We start from the raw sequence: 19652 nt of genomic DNA on the forward strand, positions 1-19652 counted from the left end.
TTCATTCATTATTTCCTCAAACACTCTGTGTGTCCCTTTTCTGTTCTCTTCTTCTGGGATACCAATAATTCATGTGTTTGTGTATTTCGTGTTGTCATTCATTCTCCTGAGACCCTGTTCCATTATTTCCAGTCTTTCTCTTTCTGATCTCCTGTCTTTTCAAGTTCAGTTGCTTGCTCCTCCAATTCACGAATTCTGTCTTCTGTCAATTCAAACCTGATGTTATTTGCCTCCAATGTAGTTTTAATCTCATCCATTGGGTCTTTAATTCCTACAAGCACTGTTACATTTCTTTGCAGGCTTTCAAATTATTCTTTGTGCTCACTCAGTGTCTTCTTAATTATCAGTTATCTCTTTAGTCATATTTCCTTCAACTCCTTGAGTTGAATATCATTGATTCCTTGTCATAAATCCTGTGTCTTGTCTGGATTTTTAGTTTGTTCCTTTGGCTGGGCCATCTTTTCCTATTTCCTAGCATGGCTTATAATTTTTTGCTGATGTCTAGGCATCTGAATTTGTTGGTGAATTTGCTCTAATGGTTAATTTCCCTGTATTGCCTAGTGGTTTTGTTTCAAGCTCTTCTCTAATTTTCGGTTCAACTTCTAAGTCTTTAAAATTTCACAGCTTAAAAGTTATTAAAATAGGACCTGGGTTTCAGTAATGGGGCACAGACTGGCTCTGAGTGTCCTGGGATGGGAGACTCCTAAAAGCAGTTTTATCCTTGCAGTTTCTGACCAGCCAGCAGATGGCACCAGTCAGCAAATCTATCCATGGAGTTGTCTCTTACTACCTCCACGTGCTGTGATTCTGGTCTGTCCAGAGCCTAGATTCAACTGGGGCATTGCTGGCCAAATTCACTGAAGAGAAACCACTGTCTGTCCTCTGGCCTTCACCACACCCTCCCTCATTCCAGTGAGGAAGATGCCTGGTCCCCTCCCAGCTGGCTGCAGTGAGCCACAGGTTTCATTCAGGTTGTTTGCCTTGAGGGTGGGGGGTGGGTGTTGTTCCTGGCCTCAGGGATTAGTAACTTACAGTTTTTGTTTTGTTTTCTTTGTCTCTCTGTCCCTCATCCTCCTGCAGGATGTGCAGCACTCTCCTGATCTGAGAAATTCTCAAAGCAGCTCCCTCAGACAGCTTTTTGCCCTTCCTCCATTGTTTTTGTGAGAGCTGAGCCTTACCTGCCTACTCCATTACCATCTTCCAGGAAGCAAAATTCAAATATTCACATAAAATATATTCACCCAGGAAGTGGATGAATTTGGGTACTTGCCTACCATATTGGAGGTCCTGGGTTCAGGTCCCAGTGCCTCCCACATAAGACAAGCAGATACCTGCACCGCCCGCAATGTGAGCCAGATGCCTGCACCCGCCACAATGAGAGCCAGGCCCCCACACCCTACAGCAATGAGCAGACACCTAAACGAGCAGATGCCACAAGCCAATAAATGCCACAGCCCATGGGGAGCAGATGTGGCTCAGGCCACTGGGCACTCGCCTCCCATATGGGAGGTCCCGGGCTCAGTTCCCAGTGTCTCTTGGAGAAGGTGAGCAAACAATGAGCAGACAGAGAAGAGAGCCATCTGGGGGAGGTGGGGGGTTAAATTGAAATAAATAAATAAGGTAAGAATAAAATAAATCTTAAAAAAAATATACATATGTATACATATATATTCTCCTCTGCATTAGATTTCCTTGGCTGCTGTAACCAAAACCCACAAACGTGGTGACTTAAAACAACATATATTCTTCCTCTTGCTGTTCTGGAAGCAAGAAGCCCAAAACCAGCATCTCTGGGCTGGAGTCCAGGTGTCAGCAGGGCTGTGCTCCCCTGGTTGCTCCAGGGAGAATGGCTTCCTCCTCCGGCTGGGGGGGCCCTCGCACCTTGGCTGATGCATCGCTGCAGGCTCCAAGGCCTAGGTCTTCATGTCCCTCTGCTCTGCCTTCACATCGCCTTCCCCCCTCCCTGAGGAGAAACCTCCTCTGCCTGCTGTGCTCCCTTCCAGCCAGCCTGTGGTTTAACGAGGTAACCTGCGCACCAAGCAGCAGGGGATGGCCAGGCATGCCACGCAAGCCCTGGACACAGGTAACTGACACAAGTTTATTGGGCACATGTCTCTACAACCTGGGTAGGACGCTGCCTGCTGTGCTTGGGGTTTCCCTTGGAAGAAGAGTAAAAAGGGGACATGGCAGTCCTCGGGTCCCAGGGGAGGGTGAGGTGGGCTCCTTTGACATTGTGGCCTGGCAGGGAGGTGAAAGCCCTTAAGTGGAGCCTTTTAGGAGGCAGCAGCTGGTACCACTGACGTGGAAACAAGCCAGCGGGGAGCCTATCCCACAGGCGGGAGACAGATCTTACCAGGATGGGGAATCCCAAGCTTAGGGCCTAAGGGCCTGTGAAAATTTAGGTCTAATAATACACATCCAAGGACATGCTGGATTGCATCAGGCCTCTGAGATATTCCTGGACAATCTTTAATATCACAAACTTCAATTTCATTTCATCTGCAAAGACCTTAGATTTCCAGCCCATCTGCAAAGACCTTAGATTTCCAGCCCTACGAGATAACTTGCATAGGATTGAGCAATTAGGATGTACATGTCTTTTGGGTGCCATTCCACAGCCATCCACATCACTTGTTTATAAAATATAATGTATACACAAAATCCATATTCACACCAAGTATATTTTTATTGCACACATTGTGGAGAAGCTCCCCTTGAAGGCTGGCCTCTATCAAGATCATCAACTAGTGTTAAAAACAGGCTCTGTGCCTGAGACCCTGTGGCACCACAGCCATGCCTGCTGGGAGCCCATTTCAAAGGCGAGGACACTGACCAGCAGACGGCAGTCCCTTATTAAAGTCCACTAGCCAGGAAGAGACAGAGCAGATGTCAACCCAGGATGGCCTGGTTCGTGTTCTCCAGCCTCCACCAAGCCTCACCTGTCCCCGTGACTGGCTCGGTGATGGTCAAGGCACATCTGCTCAAGGCCTTGGTTTCCTCTTCTTCAAAACAGATGGCAGGTGACCCATCTCACAGGGTATTCCAGGGCCAATTAACAAGATAAACTGATGTATTTAGCATATGGAGAGAATGGAGGCAGACATCCTGGGCTTCACTTCCTGCTACTGTCCCCTCAGAGGCATATCTTGGTACTTCTGGACAAGCTTCTTTCTATCTTGGTACTTCCTGGCAAGCTTCTGAACTTCCCTGTGCCTCAGTTTTCTGAGTTATAAAATGGCGAGAAATGACCCAAGAAGGTGGTTGCTGGTTGAGTTGACACCAGAAAGGACAGGGCTCTTTGGGGAGAAGGGAACAGGGTGATAAGGAAGGGGTCTGCAGAGGTGGTCTGGGGGCAGGATGAGGGGATCCTCAGGGTAAGACCAGGGCATCCAGGGGCAGTGAGTGGGCAGATTCTTTTCTCCACAAGAACGATGGCCTAGGTGTGTGTCCTCAGTGATCTGTAGCTATCTTCTGGTTTGTGCCTTATTTTCTGACTGCATGAGAAGTCCATTAAAAAAACCTTGGGGGCCAGGCTGGGGTGGACAGAACAATGCCTGATAAGAAAAGCCTCAAAGAATTGCATCCATCATCCATGTGGAATCTAAACCCCCTCTTGATGTAGAGGGGGACTGGACATAGCCATCCCAGGTCCACAAGATGGCGGGAATAGAGTATGGATTAGAGTGGACTTACTGGTGTTCTGCTAGGGAACTATTGTGATTAGTAAGGGGAGAAATTGTAGTGATGTGGAGAGGGTGGCCACGGTGGCTGCTGATGGTCGGGAGAGGGAAGAAGAGATATGGTGTGGGGGCATTTTCAGGATTTGGAGTTGTCCTAGGTGGTGCTGCAGGGACGGATGCTGGATGTTGTGTGTCCTTTCGTGGCCCACTGGGTGGACTGGGGGAGAGTGTGGACGACATTGTGGCCCACTGTCCATGTGCTGGAGCAGTTCTCCAGAACGTATTCGCTGGGTGCAGTGGACGTGCCACAATGATGGAAGAGTTTGTTGATGGGGGAGGGGTGGGGTGGGTGGGGTGGGAGGTATATGGGGACTTCATATTTTTTGAATGTAACATTTAAAAGAAAATAAAGAAAAAAGTGAAAAAAAAAAGGAAAAAAGAAAAGAAAAGCCTCAAGGAGTGTTATCTAGGTACGTCTGAAACATCATAAATTTCCTAGCGTTGATCAAGCTAGGGGCGTTGCTAGCACCCAATACATGGGGAGTCGGCCATTGCAGGGAGAAACTGGAGGGAGGGGGCTTAGAAAGGCAGGGGCTGTGATGTGGTTCTGAAGCTGAGTGCGCCCATAGGCAGGTGGGGCACCTGGAGGACAGCAGCCTGGGGGTCACGCAGGCGATCGCCATCTCAGGCTCTTCCCACAGGTGGTGAGAGCAGGGAGGAAGCTCCCAGAGGGTCCCACAGGGACCTGGACTGCTCACCCACACCTCAGCCTCAGAGAACAGCTTTCTGGGTAGCTCTGACTCTGGTTTTTGTTTTCCTCTCTAAATCCTCTGACAACGACCTCTTCCATTCGTCTCCATCTGTCTTTCCTCCGGGTCAGCCATTTTGTTTGTCTACCTGTGTGTCTGCCCTTTCCACTGTTCCTACAGTTGGCTGCTTGTCTCTTTCTCAGTTGATTCTCTGCCTTGCCTCTCTGGAATGTTTATTCTCTCTTTCCCTGCCGCAAATCTTTTTTTTTTTTCCCCAAGACTTTCTGGTTCTTTCTCTTTGTTTCTGCAGGTCCCTCTCTGCTGTGGTGTTTTTCTAGGTTTGGTTCATTTCTCTCTGGTCTGTCTCATTCTGTGTTTTGCTTCTGTCTTTGAGTTCTTCCCATTCTCTCTTCTGTACCTCATGGGTAGAAGGTTCAATGAGTTGTCCTCATTAGTTCACACAACATCAAATAGGCAGCCCATGAAGGACCCCCTAATATTTTTTTATTCATTGATGCACACCTTTAACTAATAACTAATTTTTCTTTTATCCTCAGAACCCACTCCATCTGCCACTCCGCAGAAGCAACCATTCTAAAGTATTTAATGGGCATCTTTTCCTTGATCATGCTTTTGTACAAGGAATATTTCAAGGTATTAATTTTAATTTACATAATGGGATTATGCTGAGTTTGCTTCTTTTCAACCAGGCATAGATTTCAAGGTCTCCTGTGTGTGCGTGTCTGGTGCATGGACCTTCCAGGTCTCCTTAGTGCTCCATGGAGCTCGTCACTACTTGTCACATCCCCTCTCCCAAGGGGGACGCCATCTGCCTCCATCTTTCATTCCACAAACATGGCCGTCACCTCTGTATTGTGTCATAGATGAACCCATGAAAGGAAAGGTCTCCAGACATTGCTAAATGTTCCTAGGTGGGGAGGGGGAGACAAAATTGCCCCATTTCCAGGACCACAGGCATGGGCCTGCCTACTGTGTCCTTTTCTTTTTTGTTCTTGACTCAGTGTCTCAGGATGGGAATGTGGGAGGTCTGGGCATGATCTATCCTTCCCTGGGATGTTCCAAGCTTCTAAGTACCCAGAGGATAGAAAAGCCAGAGATGCCAGAACTCGAGGCATGTTCAGTTTTGCTGGGGATTAGGGGGTGGCAGGACGGGGGGGGTCATGGGTTGCGCCACATGGTGGTTGTGATCCAGGTCATGTGTGGCCACACTCTGGTGTACACAGATGGAGTTACGGCAGTGTCACACTGGGCATCACTTTCTGACAAAATTCCCTGAAGCACGCCGTCACAGATCAGCGGGCTCCCCGTGTCGCCCTAGGAGCACAGCAGGAGAGAAAGGCAGGGAAAGGTCAGCTGGGTGTGGGCTCTGCTCACACAGCCCTGGCTCTTAGACCTGTGCTTCCAGGTCCCAGATGGCAAAGTCCCAGCGTTGGGAGAGAGAGACTGGTCTGCAGAGTCCATGAGAGACGGAGCTTCCAATCAGGGGACAGTAGCTACAGAGCTGGCTGATGGCAATGGTGGCACCTGAGCACAGGGGCAGGGTCTGGAGGGCAGGACTGTGGGGTGGAGGAGCAGGTCCTATCCAGGACCCTCCTCAACCTTGGGGCTCATCTCAGAAGCCTCCTCTCCAAGAATGTTTCTCTAGATGGACACCCCTCCACCCCTGGGCATTGGGGGCCAAGGAATGGCTGTGCGCAGGGGAGGGATGGGCTAGTTCTGTGAGTTGAATGAGTGATTGGGGTCGGCTGGGGGGTGGGCTGGAGGTGGGGGACTGAAAGGTGTGCACTGCTGTCCGCCCAGGGCGCAGGGAGCTTCTAGGTATGTAGTAGAGTCTCAGGATACATGTGTGGAAGGGTGGAAAGGATGAATTAAGCATGACATGGTGGAGGGAGGTGCACATGGTCCCTGGAGGGGGTGGTGCAGGGAGGCAGAAAGGGGAGGGAGCTGAGAGGCTGGGGTGGGAAGGGGCCTCCAGCTGGGTGTGGTGGGGGCCGAGGCCCGTGTAGCTCTAGGACGCCAGCCCAGAATCTGGGTCCCCATGCCTATCCCGTAGCACCAGGAGGGGCTGGCGGAAGGCTGCTCACCATGCAGATGTCTGCTGAGTTGAACTTGTGCCCAGCACACACTGAGTACTCCGTCACACGCCACGACTTCGCACACTTGTCGTAGGGTCGAATCACGACGCCCATACAATGGAGAACTTTGGGGTATGGTTTTTCAAAGGACATGGCTGTGGGAGAAAACACCTGGCTCTCAGCCTTCTCCTCGCTCAGGACACCTGGCCGCCTCCTCCCTCAGACCCAGCTGTCCAGGACCCCTCCCCGCCCCTCTTCCAGACCCAGAATGTGGGCTCCCCGGTGCAGTCTGGCCTGGGCGTACGTTCAAATTCTGTCATGCCCCAGCCCAGGACTTGGCAGTAGGTCCCCCTCGTGGCATCCTCGGTGGGCAGGGGGATGACTTTCACGGCACGTGTCATCTTGACGGGCTTCTCCAGGAGGAGCAGCATGAGGTTGTAGCTAACGTCCCCGTCTCGAATCCAGGCCCGGAAGAGCGGGTGGACAAAGCTTCGTCTGACGCGGGCGGCCTGGAAGGAGTCTTCATGGTGTGAGATGTTGTGGATACCCAACCAGACCTCATTATCTCTGAGGATCCTGGGGTGCGTGGGAAAGAGGAGAAGAGAGGAGGGGCAGTGGGAGGGCAGTCAGCACGGGGGAGGGTCCCAAAAGAGAGAGAGAGAGAGAGTGGGAAGGCCCTAGAGTCATGGAGAAATGGAGACAGTGAGTGAGGAAACAGAAAGGTGGAGACTGGCAGGGAATGAAAGCCGGAGAGAAGAGTGGAGTAGAAAAGAGCGTAACAGGAGATGGGAGTGGGGAAGGCAGGGATGAGGAGAGGTGGAGGGAGCCAAGGGACAGCGGGAGAGGGAGAAAGGTGGACAGTGAAGGAGAAAGGGAAGGAGACGGAGTGAAAGACAGAACAGACAGGAACAGAAATGACAAAATGACAAAGGGCAGAGGAAGGACCAGAGAGCATGAGAAATGGAGTGGAGGGAGGGAGGGGGGTGGTGGGCGTGGGGGGCCTGAGACCAGGCTCAGCTGCCCCTGGGCTGTGGAGCTGCTTCCCTGCAGGCAGCAGCCTGGCCCACAGCCCAAGGTCGGTGTCCCCTTCCCTCCCCAGCACCCTCCCTCCCCTCTCTCATCCCTCTGCTCCTTCCTCCTTCCTGCACCTGTCCCTGCTCATCTCCCCCTGATCCAGCCCATTCTCCTCTCCTTCAAGTGGATTTAATTGTGCCTGAGGCTGTGGCTGGGACAAGAGAGACATTAGAATCTGCTCCCACCCCACACCCTGGGACAATTCTCTCCATTCTGTCTGGGGTCCCCCTGAGGCCCATCCTGGGCTGTGGGTTCAATAATGAAGGGGGGCAGGGGTGAGGCAGAGCCCCAGAGAGAGAAGGAGGGTGACAACTACAAGACAGAGATGGGCAGAGATGGGGCAGAGATGGGGAGACAGAGAGACATGGAGATAGAGAAGAGAGAGGGAGATAGAGCCCAAAATGTGCTCACACAGAGAGACGCACAACCAGAGCCAGATACTGAGAGACACAGAGACAGACAGTGACAAAGACAGAGATACTGAAAGGGGCCTCGGGTAGCCATGGAGACGCTGCTCTGGGCTCCCCCAGGCCCAGCTCTGCCTCCCTCCCTGCGACCAGGACCAGTCCCCTCCTCCCAGCTCCCTTCAGTGCCCTGGGCGCCACGTGTTCTCCGAGAAGACCCACCTTCTGTGTGGGAGCACAGGCACCGCTCCCACCCTTACTTACATGGTTAAGCAGTCAGCAGAGGTGAGCACCCACTTGCGGTCCACCAGGACACCCCCACACCTGATGTAGAGATCGTCTCCCACAAATACCATCCAGGGGTGGGAATACTTCCCACACTCGTAGCCCCCCGCAATCCGTGGCTGGATGGGGGGTGCGGCGTCTGTGGAGGGCATGTGGAATCAGGAGGAGCTGGTGTGTCAGGAGGGGCAGGGGGCCTAGGCCAGGAGAGGGAGCCGTGTGGTGGGTTTGGAGGGCAGGGGTCCAAGGACCAAGGCTGGGGGTCCAGGCAGAAGGGCAAAGGGTGTGAAGACACGGAATTCTGGAGCTGTTCCTTGGGTTGTAGCTTGTGGAGTTGACCTGGGAGGGGAGACTTCATGCTCTGAGAGCAAAGCAGCCCCCAGGGGTCAGGGATGGAGAGGTCAAGACAGCATCTAGCAGGCTTTGGAGCTAGAGGGTCCGAATATGCGGCCTTATTAGGGTTCTTTCCTGGGGGACAGGAGGCTGTGATGTAGCCTGTGGGGTCTATCGGGAAAGGGTTTCCAAAATCAGGGGTGAAGGCCCCAAGGAGTAGGTCACATGCAGTGAGAGGAAGGATAGGACAGGATGTAGAGGTCCCGGGCTGAGGAAAGGATTAAGGCCTGGCTGGGCCTTTGGGATTCTGAAAGGGTGGAGATTTAGGGAATCAGCTGTAAGGTCAGGAAAGAGCATCTGGCTGAGGTTGAAGGTATTTGAGATTTCCTGGATTGGGCCTGGAGTGGTCATTTGGGCTGACAGAGTTTGGAGAATTGCAGGATTTCAGGTGAAATGGTGCAGGGAAAGTTTAGGCTTAAGAGCCAGGGGAGGGATCCTGTGACACTCTGAGGTCCTCTGTTACTAGGAATGACACGATGGGGTGGAGGCCTAGGGTGCAGGTTTGGGGCCAGATCTCAGAGAGGGCTGGGGAGAGAGGAGTGTGTGTCATTCTGGGCTGGGCTGGGGGACCGCCTCTGTCACTGAAGGGGATGGGGTCATAGCCTAGAGGGAGTGGAGAGATTCGGGGTTCTCGGGTATGTTCCACAACAGGCAGGGAGGTGGGTTAGAAATGTGGGCCAACAATTCCCTAGGAAGAGGCAGAGGATGTGTTTGATACAGTGTCACAGAATCACACATTGTGATTCTTGGGGAAGGTCAAGGCAGGAAGCTGGCTGGGAAGGAATCAGGGGTCTTAGAGATCCCCCAAAACCAGAGCTGACAGCAGGATGGGAAAATTCAGCAGTGGAATCAGGGGCACAGCAGTCAGACTGTTGGGCCCTGGAAGACTGGGAGTGAGGAGGGTTGTTCAGAGCTCCAGGGACTGGAAGGATCGGCGAGTTCCCAGAGAGACACACAGACAAGGACAGACTTTGCTATTTTGTAAAAATAGCTAGTGGCTGAGAGTTGGCTGGGGAAGAATAGAACATTCTGGGCAGTGTGGGGAAGAAGCAGGGAATGAGTGTGGGAATGGAGACTGTGGCAGTGGAGCGGCTGGGAGTAGGTATTGGGGTAGGGCTGGGAAAGAGAAGAATGAAGCTGGTACTCTGGTCTTGGGTGGACTGTGCCTAGGGGGACACAGGCTGGGTGCAGGAGGGAAAGGAATGAGTTTAGGGAGGTGAGGGCTCGTGAGAGTCAGGATCCGCTCCACCTCCCACATCCCTCCCTACTGTCTCACCTGTTCCCCCCAGGGAGAGAACAAGGCACAGAACCAGGAAGCGCATGGTGTCAGAGGTGTCCAGGGGCAGGCAGCCTGTGATTTGAGGAGCTGGGGAGGGAGGCTTTTGAAAGCCCTCATGAACCCAGGGTCCCTCCCCTGCTGAGCTGGCACCCAGATGCTGGCCAAGACACTTCCTTTTATGCTGGGACTGGACAGCCCTCTCTCCCTCCCAGAGCTGTGGAAGGACAGGGAAAGACAGCAATTGGTGTCCTGAAGTCTCTACGTTACGTTGGATGCATTCCAAGGAGATGTCACCAAATGGGCAGGTCCAGTGACATGTGGAGTCTTGCTCTTGGGGTAGAGCCAGTGAGGACAGCACAAAGGGACAGAAATAGGAGAAAAGCAGAATCACTGATTTTCCAATATGAAGCTTCCCATGCTTACACCATAATGGAGTTCTTAGCACCTCAAGACTCAGTGTATTCTCAAGTACATGCAGATGCTTACATGTGAGGTGAGTTCTTTCTCATTTGAATGAGGACCTCCTGTATCCACTGCTTCCAACCTCAGTCTAATTTAACCCCCAAAACTTGGTCAAAATCCACTATTAGTGGTCTAGGGTTACGTACCCTAGTAATATATGTTCTTTTTTTTTTTTTTATTTATTTTTTATTTTTTATTTTTTTTTATTAATTTTTTTATTTTTTATTGACTTTGTAATAATATTACATTAAAAATATATATGTGAGGTCCCATTCAACCCCACCCCCCCACCCCCCCTCTCCGCCCCCCCAACAACACTCGTTCCCATCATCATGACACATCCATTGGATTTGGTAAGTACATCTTTGGGCACCTCTGCACCTCATATACATTGGTTCTTAAATTTAATCCATGCCTGTGGGTTTGAACCCATTGTTAGTAAGACCATTTGATGAAGACCTCAATCAGGATGGGTCTTAATCTTACTGGAGTTCCTTTTTTTTTTTAACATCTTTTAAAAAATTAAAAAAAAAATTTGTCTTCTTTTTTAAAGATACATAGATCACCAAAAAAAAACTTACATTAAAAAATATAAGAGGTTCCCCTATTTCCCCCTACTCCTCCCACATCAACCCCCTCATCATTGTGGCACATTCACTGCACTTGGTGAACACATCCCAGAGCACTGCCACACTGCATGTACCACAGTCCACACTGCAGTTTACTCTCCCCCAGCAGGTCACGGTAGGATAGACAATGTCCTGCATCTGTCCCTGCAACATCATCCAGGACAGCTCCAAGGACGGAAAATGCCCCCGCATCATACCTCCTCCTCTCCCTCCCCGCTCCCAGCAACCCCCATGGCCACTGTATCCACATCAATGACACAACTTCTTCCATTGCTAGAGTCACAATAGTTCTATAATAGAATACCAATAAGTCCACTCTAATCCATATTTTATTCCTCCATCCTGTAGACCAGGATGGCGACGTCCACTCCACCTCCAAATCGAGAGGGGGCTTGGATCCCACGTGGCTAATGGATGTGATTCTCCTGCTTGCAGTTGCAGACACTCTCAGTTCTCTGGTGTGGTGGCTGACCATCTTCACCTCCCTGTTAGCTGACCTGGGTAACTCCAATGAACTGGAGAGTACATGTTGCAACTCTGCTGAGGCTCAGGGCCCAGTTGGCACATGGCCAGTTCAAAGACTCAAGTCTCCTGTGTATACACCAACCCCAGCACCAACCACAGGTTCAGTAAAAGTGACAGAAGAGGCATATGTAGAAAGGTCACATCTGAGTCCAACTCCATCACACTCAGGAGCACAAATTCCAAAGTAGGGCAAGGCACTGAACTCCAGAGCCATCTGCCATGACCATACATGTGCCTCTGTAGCCCTCAGGAGCACCTATACCTGGGGTTGTATCTACTTTGGCTGTCTCTGGGATCCTAGGGAGATGCTGAGATATGTGTAAGTACAACTCCTCTGATGACCTCCTGACTCATTCTGAAGTCTCTTAGCCATATAAAGTCATTTGTCTTTACCATTCCCCCCTTTTATTCAAGGTCTTTTTCTAGTTGCATCACCAGCTGGTGCTTGGTGATGGTCTGGTTATTATATTCAGAGAGACAGAAAGACAGCATGGTGTTAGAAGTGTCCAGGGGCAGGCAGGTTAGGAGTTAAGTAGCTGGGGAGGGGACCTTTTTTTTTTTTATCCCACCCCACTTGTGACTTTTTGCATGCTGTCTGCTCTCTGTGTCCATTTGCTGTGGGCTCTTCTGTGTTCTCGCTTGTCTCCTTTCTTCCTGCTGTGGCACCTTGCTGAGTTAGCGCTCTGCGGAGTCTGCGGGCGAGCCTACCTTCACAAGGAGGCCCTGGGACACAAACTGAGGGCCTTCTATATGGTAGACGGGAGCTCATCTGAGTCACAGCTGCTTCCCGGGAGGGAGCCTTTCAAAAGCCTTCATGAACCCAGGGTCCTTCCCCCGCTGAGCTGGCACCCAGATGCTGGCCAAGACACTTCCCATTATGCTGGGGCTGGACAGTCCTCTCTCCCTCTCAGAGCTGTGGAGGGCCAGGGAAAGACAGCAATTAGTGTCCTGAAGTTTCTACATCACATTGGATGCATTTCATGGGGATGTCACCAACTGGGCAGGGCCAGTGCACTTGGAGTCTTATTCTTCGGATGGAGCCAGTGAGGACAGCACAAAGGGACAGAAATAGAAGAAGAGCAAAATCACTGATTCTCCATTATGAAGCCTCCCATGCTTACATCATAACGGAGTCTTTGGCACGTCAAGACTCAGTGTATTCTCAAGTACTTGCCGATGTATATCTGTGAGGAGAGTTATTTCTCATCTTGAGTGAGGACCTCCCTTTTCCACTGCTTCCAACCTCATTCTAATTCAAACTCCAAATCTTGATTGAACCCAATGGTGGTGGTTTGGAGTCATGTACCCTAGTAACATGTGTTCCTAAATTTAATCCATGCCTGTGGATTTGAACCTATTGTAAGTAAGACCTTTTGATGAAGACCTCAGTCAGGATGAGTCTCAATCTTACTGGAGTTCTTTGAAAGGAGAATGACAATCAGACAGACAGACAGCAAACCATGACAAGCAACAGTTGAAGGACACCAAAACCTGGAAGAGAAACAAAAGGTCAGAAGAGGCTCCCAGTGAGGAGTTCTGGACCAAGGACCTACTGCTGCCAGCCCCAGAATGCCAGTTTTCACGAAGAAAGCATTGCCTTCATGACACCTTGATTTGGACCTTTCCTAGCCACAAAACCATGAGCCAATAAATTCCCTGTCTTTAAGCGAACATATTGCATGGTACTTTCTTGAGCAGCCTAAGAAACTAATCAACAATCCAAGCCAACCCATTCCAATCCAACTCAGCCCTACCCAATCCAATGTAACCCCATGCAACTCCAACACAATCCAATTCAAATAAACTCAAATTAACACAACCTCATTCAATCCCACCTCACAAACTCCAAACCGACTTATTCTGTACAATCCTCCCCAATTAACCTAACTGAATATGAATTGCATCCTACCCACAAAATCAACCATCCTCACTTCCATCACAACCCAATCCTAAAGTCTGGGTGTCCTCCAGCCCCAAATAAACCTACTCCCATCCCAAATTCAACCCTGGCATACTTCCCATCCAGAGGCAAACCAAACCCCTTCACATTCCCAATCCCAAGGCATGCCAACCCAAGCCCAACTGTAATGCAGCCCCATGCTATCCTATCCCCACTTTTCATCACAACCACCACCCACGTCCTAAGTGTCCTTCCTAATACACCTGGAACTCTGTTGCCTGCATTCCCTAAGGCTGGAAGCAAACCCGATGGAACCGCACCTCAAATCCCCAAATTTCCCCAATCTTCTGACCCTCGTCTTGGATCTGACTTCCTGGTAGTCTGTGCCTGTGCCCTGCAAGCCTGCTCACCCTAGAGTGTTCTTCAGGTGCCCTGAGGAGTCCTGTTACAAGACGATATCCACAATACCCGGGTGGAACAATGTAACTTTTCTAGGAAACTCCTGGATCAGGAGAGAACCCACCCATTCTGAGCCAGGTTCGGGAGTTCCCAGAGGTCTGGTATTCAGCCCCTGACACAGAACTTGTGGTCAGCAGATGCCCCTCCTCCTGCCCGACACCAGCCAGGCACCAAGCAGGCTGCTCCACGAGGGGGCAAGCGGGGCTCGCCTTGGGCGCGGGTGGCTGCAGGGAATACGGGCCTGGCTGGTCCCGCGAAATGAGTCCAGGCCGCGGGCTTGCTCCAGCGCGCCGCGGGACCACGGGAGAAGCAGTCCACCCTAGGACTGGCTATCGCGCCTGCGCAGACCGCGGCTTGCCTAGGTCTCTTGCAGGAAGGTGAGGTGGCGATCGCTTCCCGAGGAGCTGAGTGAGGACAAACCAGAGTGGTCAACCTGGGGTTCCACAGCCTTGTACGAATCTGAAGTTCCCAATACCCGTGCGGAGACCGGTCAATCCAATGATCCTTGCCTCTGCCTCTCTGATACCTAGGAATCAAAGTGACATTTATTGGTTCCAGCTTCCAACTCCAGTGATTCCCACTGAAAGATACAGGAATCTGGTTCCTATTTTCCTACCCCGTCCAACTTCCGAGTACAGATACCCGACTCCTACTCCTTCAAGATCCAGGGGTTCAGGCTCACAATTTCCTCTTCCAGGACCCAGTGTTTTCCAACCCCAAACATCCCCGCTCTGTACTGGGGTTTGGCAGCTGACTGCCGACGACTCCCAGTGTGGGGAGAAGAGGGAAGCTCAGCAGTTAAAGCGTCCTTGCTCAGAGAGGGACACTTGCCACAGCTGGGAGACGGGCTCACAGCCCTCAGCCCTCGGGGCCTTGTCACCGCCCTCTGCTGCTGGCAGATGGCGTAGAAAATCCTATGGGACAGGAGCCTTTTGTGAACTGCTGACCTCTTCACTGTTCTCTGCTCTTCCTACGTATTCTTCACTGATGACTTCCCCACAATTTTTCCTGTGTCCCTGATTTTATTTAGCGCTTTCCTTTCCCCAATTTAAAAAAGCGAACTTTGGGGAAACGGACTTGGCCCAGAGGTTAGGGCGTCCGTCTACCACATGGGAGGTCTGCGGTTCAAACCCCGGGCCTCCTTGACCCGTGTGGAGCTGGCCCATGCGCAGTGCTGATGCGCGCAAGGAGTGCCCTGCCACGCAGGGGTGTCCCCCGTGTAGGGGAGCCCCACGCGCAAGGAGTGCACCCCGTAAGGAGAGCCGCCCAGTGCAAAAGAAAGTGCAGCCTGCCCAGGAATGGCACCGCACACACACAGAGCTGACACACCAAGATGATGCACCAAAAAAAGAAACACAGATTCCCATCCGCTGACCACAACAGAAGTGGACAAAGAACACACAGCAAATAGACACAGAGAAAAGACAACTGGGACAAGGGGAGGGGAGAGAAATAAATAAATATAAATAAATCTTTAAAAAAAATAAAAAAAGCAAACTTTTACGAACATACATTGTTTTGTGAATTTACAAAACATACATGCATATTATCATGTAAAGCTCCCATATATCTCCCCCCCACCACCTTGCATTGTCTTGAAACATTTGTTACAAACTACGCAAGAGCATAGAGCATTGCCAAAGTATTATTACTAACTAGAGCCCATATCTTACATGTGGTGTGTATTTTCCCCAACCCACCAAATTTTTAACACCTTAACTTAGTATTATATATTTGTTATCATTCAGGAGAAAACGTTTTCATATTTTTCTTGGTAACCACAGTCCATCGTCCAATACTGACTCCCTGTATTTTACAGTTCCATGCTTTGTACAATCCATGCAAAGTGTATATTCATTGGCTCTCATTTTCATTACAGAGTTATCCTGTCATCACCTTAGTCAATTTTAGAATGTTTTTGTGACTCCAAAACTTTCCCAAGCTTTTATTCCTGCTGCCTGTTTTCCCCAGAACTTTCCCTCAGTCCCTCATCCCATTTGCCGTAAGTCTGTGGGGGACAGAGGAAGAGGACAGGATGAAGAACAAGTCCCCTGTCCTTGGAAGGGCAGACAGGGATGCTGGGTGCAGGGTCAGCCAGGCGGTCCGTTGGAAATCGTTGGTCAGGTCGTGATCAGTCACAGACAGCCATGGATCTGACCACTCAATATGTGTGAAGCATACATTTGGCTCCAGAGTCTGGATGGTGCAACGAAACTCAGTGTGTTTTTCCAAGACCTGCAAAATCAGATTTGAAAAACGTGGTTACAGATATAGCACCTAAAGCCGAAATGCACTTGCATGTACATGGGTCACAGCTTCAAGAACCACAGCACAGTTATTCAGATGGCAGTATGAATTTAAAAAACAAAGGCATAGGGAAACACACACACATGGACACAGTCATATTGCAGACCTAGATTTGGATATATGAGTTGTATGTAAATTCACAGTCCTGACTGTGGTGTGGATATCGAAAGGCACAGACACACATGCTTGCTTTTAATCAGGGTGCACATGGGAGAGACACCAACACGTGTTCAGATCCCTAAGCCTTGTTCCCACACATGTCTACTGGAGATTGGTTCAATCCAGAATCAGGCCTCCTGGGTTCAAAACCTCTAGGTGTGAACCTTCGGGAAAGTTATAGACCTCTCTGTGCCTGTTTCATGCTCTGCAAATGGGGGTGTTTTCAGGGTTGAACAGGAGAGCATGTGTGTGTGTGTGTGTGGTTGTGAGTGTGTGCACTGCCTAGTACATATTAACTGCTTAAAAATGTGGCTTATTTTTACCCTAGGACACATAGTCTCGGGTGTTCAGGTCATGGACATAATACGGCTCCAGGAAGTTGGACCTCTTCGTAGACCCAGATGAGGAAGGTCAAGGGCACACAGTGATGCCTCCCCAGGGCCACTTTGCTACCACTGAATGTTGCAGACACACACCCAGAGGCCTGACACTCAGATGTGGACCCACTAGGAGACCCCAGGGCAATGCGTGGCTGAGTGTTCAAGGCCAAAGACATCACTGAAAAGAGTGCCAGCTAGGATTGGGTGAACTTCCCCAACACTAGATCAGGTCCCAAGTGAGACCCTTGGTTTTCAAGGTCACTCACCAGGCTTCACATGTGGCACACAGTTCACATCAAGGGCAGGATGTGCACATGAGGTTTTTGCCCACCACATACACACCTACAGAACTGCACAATCACAAGGTCACAAAGAGGGCAGTCCAAGGTCAGAGGACGAGGACCCTCCCTGGGCTGTGTGGACATAGCTCCTCAAGGGAGCAGCAGGCTCACACAGGCACCCACCCTGTGGCAAGGTTTGCACCTCCAGGCTAGATGCCCACACTCTGCTGCTGTGGCCAGAATCTGGACCTGGTACATTGGTGAGGCCAGCAGAAAGCAGATCTGGTGGACAAGAAGTTTTATGTAAGAAGTGAGAGGGTGACATGGAGAGGAGAGCAGTCAGTGCCAAATGAGCGCTGTTGGAAGACAATTCTCCATGGCTCCCCCAGGGTTCTGTGCCTGAGTAAAAGCACAACTTGATTTGCTCCTGACTCTCTTTTCAAGGAGGTGAGTAGAGCAAGCGGCCTTGCAAGAAAGTATTAGCTCAGAGCAGGTTTATTTACCTCCAGGATAATAAAGATAATGTCACTGTATGACTGGTTTTTATATTGACTTTGAATTGAAGATAACATCTCTCTCTGCAATAGATTTGCTTACTGTCAAAGATAATAAATTTAATATGTCCCTCCCGAGCAGATGTGTTTGTTCTCCAGGATACTGAAGCTACTATCTCCCTCAGATGCAGAAATGGAGCAGGTGTGTCAGCAGCCCGTATCATACTGAGGCTTCCTGAGCTCAGGGTCCTCAGCTACCACACAAACAATTCTGTGCTCAGCGTTTGCAGGGAGCTCTCTGACTCTCTGTGGGACTTGAGTCAGGTGGGCAAGGTGAGCTGATGGAAACATGAACATCATGCTGCCTTCTCTGAGGTGAGCAATAAAATCCTTTGTACAGGGGGCAGATGCAGCTCATGTGGTTAAGCACCAGCTTTCCATATAAAAGGTCCCAGCTTTGATACCTGGTACCTCCTAAAAACAAACAAGGAAATGCAAGAAGAAATCAACTCTGGGGAGCTAGTGTAGCTCAGAGGTTGAGCGTCAGCTTCCCACATGTGAGGACCCAGGTTCAATCCCTGGCCCTGATAACTCAAAAAAAAAAAAAATCCTTGTACCACCTGGGAGTCCTGTGTGTACCTCCAGTGTCCATAAAACTCTGGGAGGCTACCTTATGTGCTTGTAAACAGGTGAAATCTCAGTCTTGTACAAATAATTTTGCACAGAGGCTGCACCTGGCAGCCAGAGCTGGTGGAGGGTGGGGGCCACAGCTGGCGCAGTGGGCAGCCAGGGCGCAGGTTAGAGAGAGACACAGAGAGATCAGAAAGGAGGCGGCAGCATCTGGAGGCCAATGGGATCTTGGCAGCCAAGCTGGGAAAGGGGTAATGAAAGTCGACCCCCACCCTGTCCACTGTTGGGACTTCAGGTCACAATTAATTCTCTGCAGGTGGTGCTACATATGCCTCCTTTGGTCCTCCACACTCAGGGTGACCTTGACCTAGTGACCTCTGCTCTCTGAGCCACAGGCCCATCCTTGGTTAAATGCAGCATGTGATGCCCACAGCAAAGTGACGATGTGACAATCCAAAGCTACATACATAACCTTTCCTCGCCATGAACCTGAGCTGGGCACGTGCTTATGCCTCCCTCACTTGACTAGGTTTAATCCTCACAGCCTCAGAGCAAGGGAGGGGAAAGATGAGGGAGCAGAGGCATGGAAACAGTCTACTCAAGAGTGTTGAACAAGGATCTGAGCCTAGCATCTTTGCTCTTGGCCTCTCATCAATTATTTAATGCCATCTTGACCTTACCTTCACTATGCCTTGACAACATCTGGGTAATCGTCTCATAGATTTTATAATCGTCTTACAGAGATCACAGAGGGCTCCTCCGGCTGGAGCAGCTCGAGGTTGGGCTCTAGTCATTACCTGGGCTTACCTGGGCTGGAGGTGTAGATCTCTGGGAGGCTTGTGTGGAAGGTGGGTGTGGAAGCTGTTGCTGACTTGGACATACTGGCCCATGTCCTCACACTCAACAGTGTGTGTCTGTCCAGCCAGAGCTGCTAAATGCTGGGAGGATGGAGGGAGGGATTGAAGAGGAGAGAGGCAGGGAAAGGAAGAGGGGCAGAGGAGTGTGAGCAGGTCCCCCAAATGGAGAAGGAGACATGAAAAAACATGGAGCAAGATCAAGGGAGTAGGAAAGACAGAGAGTTGGAGAACTGGGGAAAGTGAGCAAGAAATCAAAGGAACCTGGAGGCTGAGGGAGAGCAAGAAAGGCAGAAGGAGGAAGACATGGAGTGAAAAGCAGAGCATAAAAGGACAGAGGGAAGGAGAAAGAGAAAGAATAGAGAGAGATGGAAGGAGCCAAGAGTCAGTGTGAGAAAGAGAAAAGATAGACAGTGAGAGATAGACAAAGAAAGGCAAGGGGTAGGATTGGAAAGAAGAGATCAAGAGGGAGCATGAGAAATGAGCAACCTGAGAAAGGGCAGAGGAATAAAGAGGAGAATGAGAGACGGAGAAAAGATGAAGCCAGGGGTGAGTTAGAGAGAAAAGGGAGCGAGGACAAGGGAAATTGCTGTGGGGCCACAGGGGAGGAGGAGG

General features: G+C 50.5%; 1 protein-coding gene across 1 annotated transcript in view; it reads right to left on the reverse strand.

The window, feature by feature from the left end:
* The window catches only part of LOC131274171 (glandular kallikrein-like), a 41213-nt gene extending 22150 nt beyond the window's left edge, over nucleotides 1-19063 (reverse strand). Inside the window, exons 1-5 of the mRNA XM_058279148.1 lie at nucleotides 18991-19063; nucleotides 8268-8427; nucleotides 6830-7101; nucleotides 6535-6680; nucleotides 5684-5764 (exon numbers count right to left, since the gene is read on the reverse strand). Of these exons, the coding sequence (XP_058135131.1) occupies nucleotides 5684-5764; nucleotides 6535-6680; nucleotides 6830-7101; nucleotides 8268-8427; nucleotides 18991-19063 (732 nt within the window). The remainder of the gene's footprint in view (nucleotides 1-5683; nucleotides 5765-6534; nucleotides 6681-6829; nucleotides 7102-8267; nucleotides 8428-18990) is intronic.
* Between the last annotated feature and the right edge of the window lie 589 nt (nucleotides 19064-19652).

Source organism: Dasypus novemcinctus, chromosome 18, assembly GCF_030445035.2.
Source record: "Dasypus novemcinctus isolate mDasNov1 chromosome 18, mDasNov1.1.hap2, whole genome shotgun sequence".
Taxonomy (NCBI): Eukaryota; Metazoa; Chordata; class Mammalia; order Cingulata; family Dasypodidae; genus Dasypus; species Dasypus novemcinctus.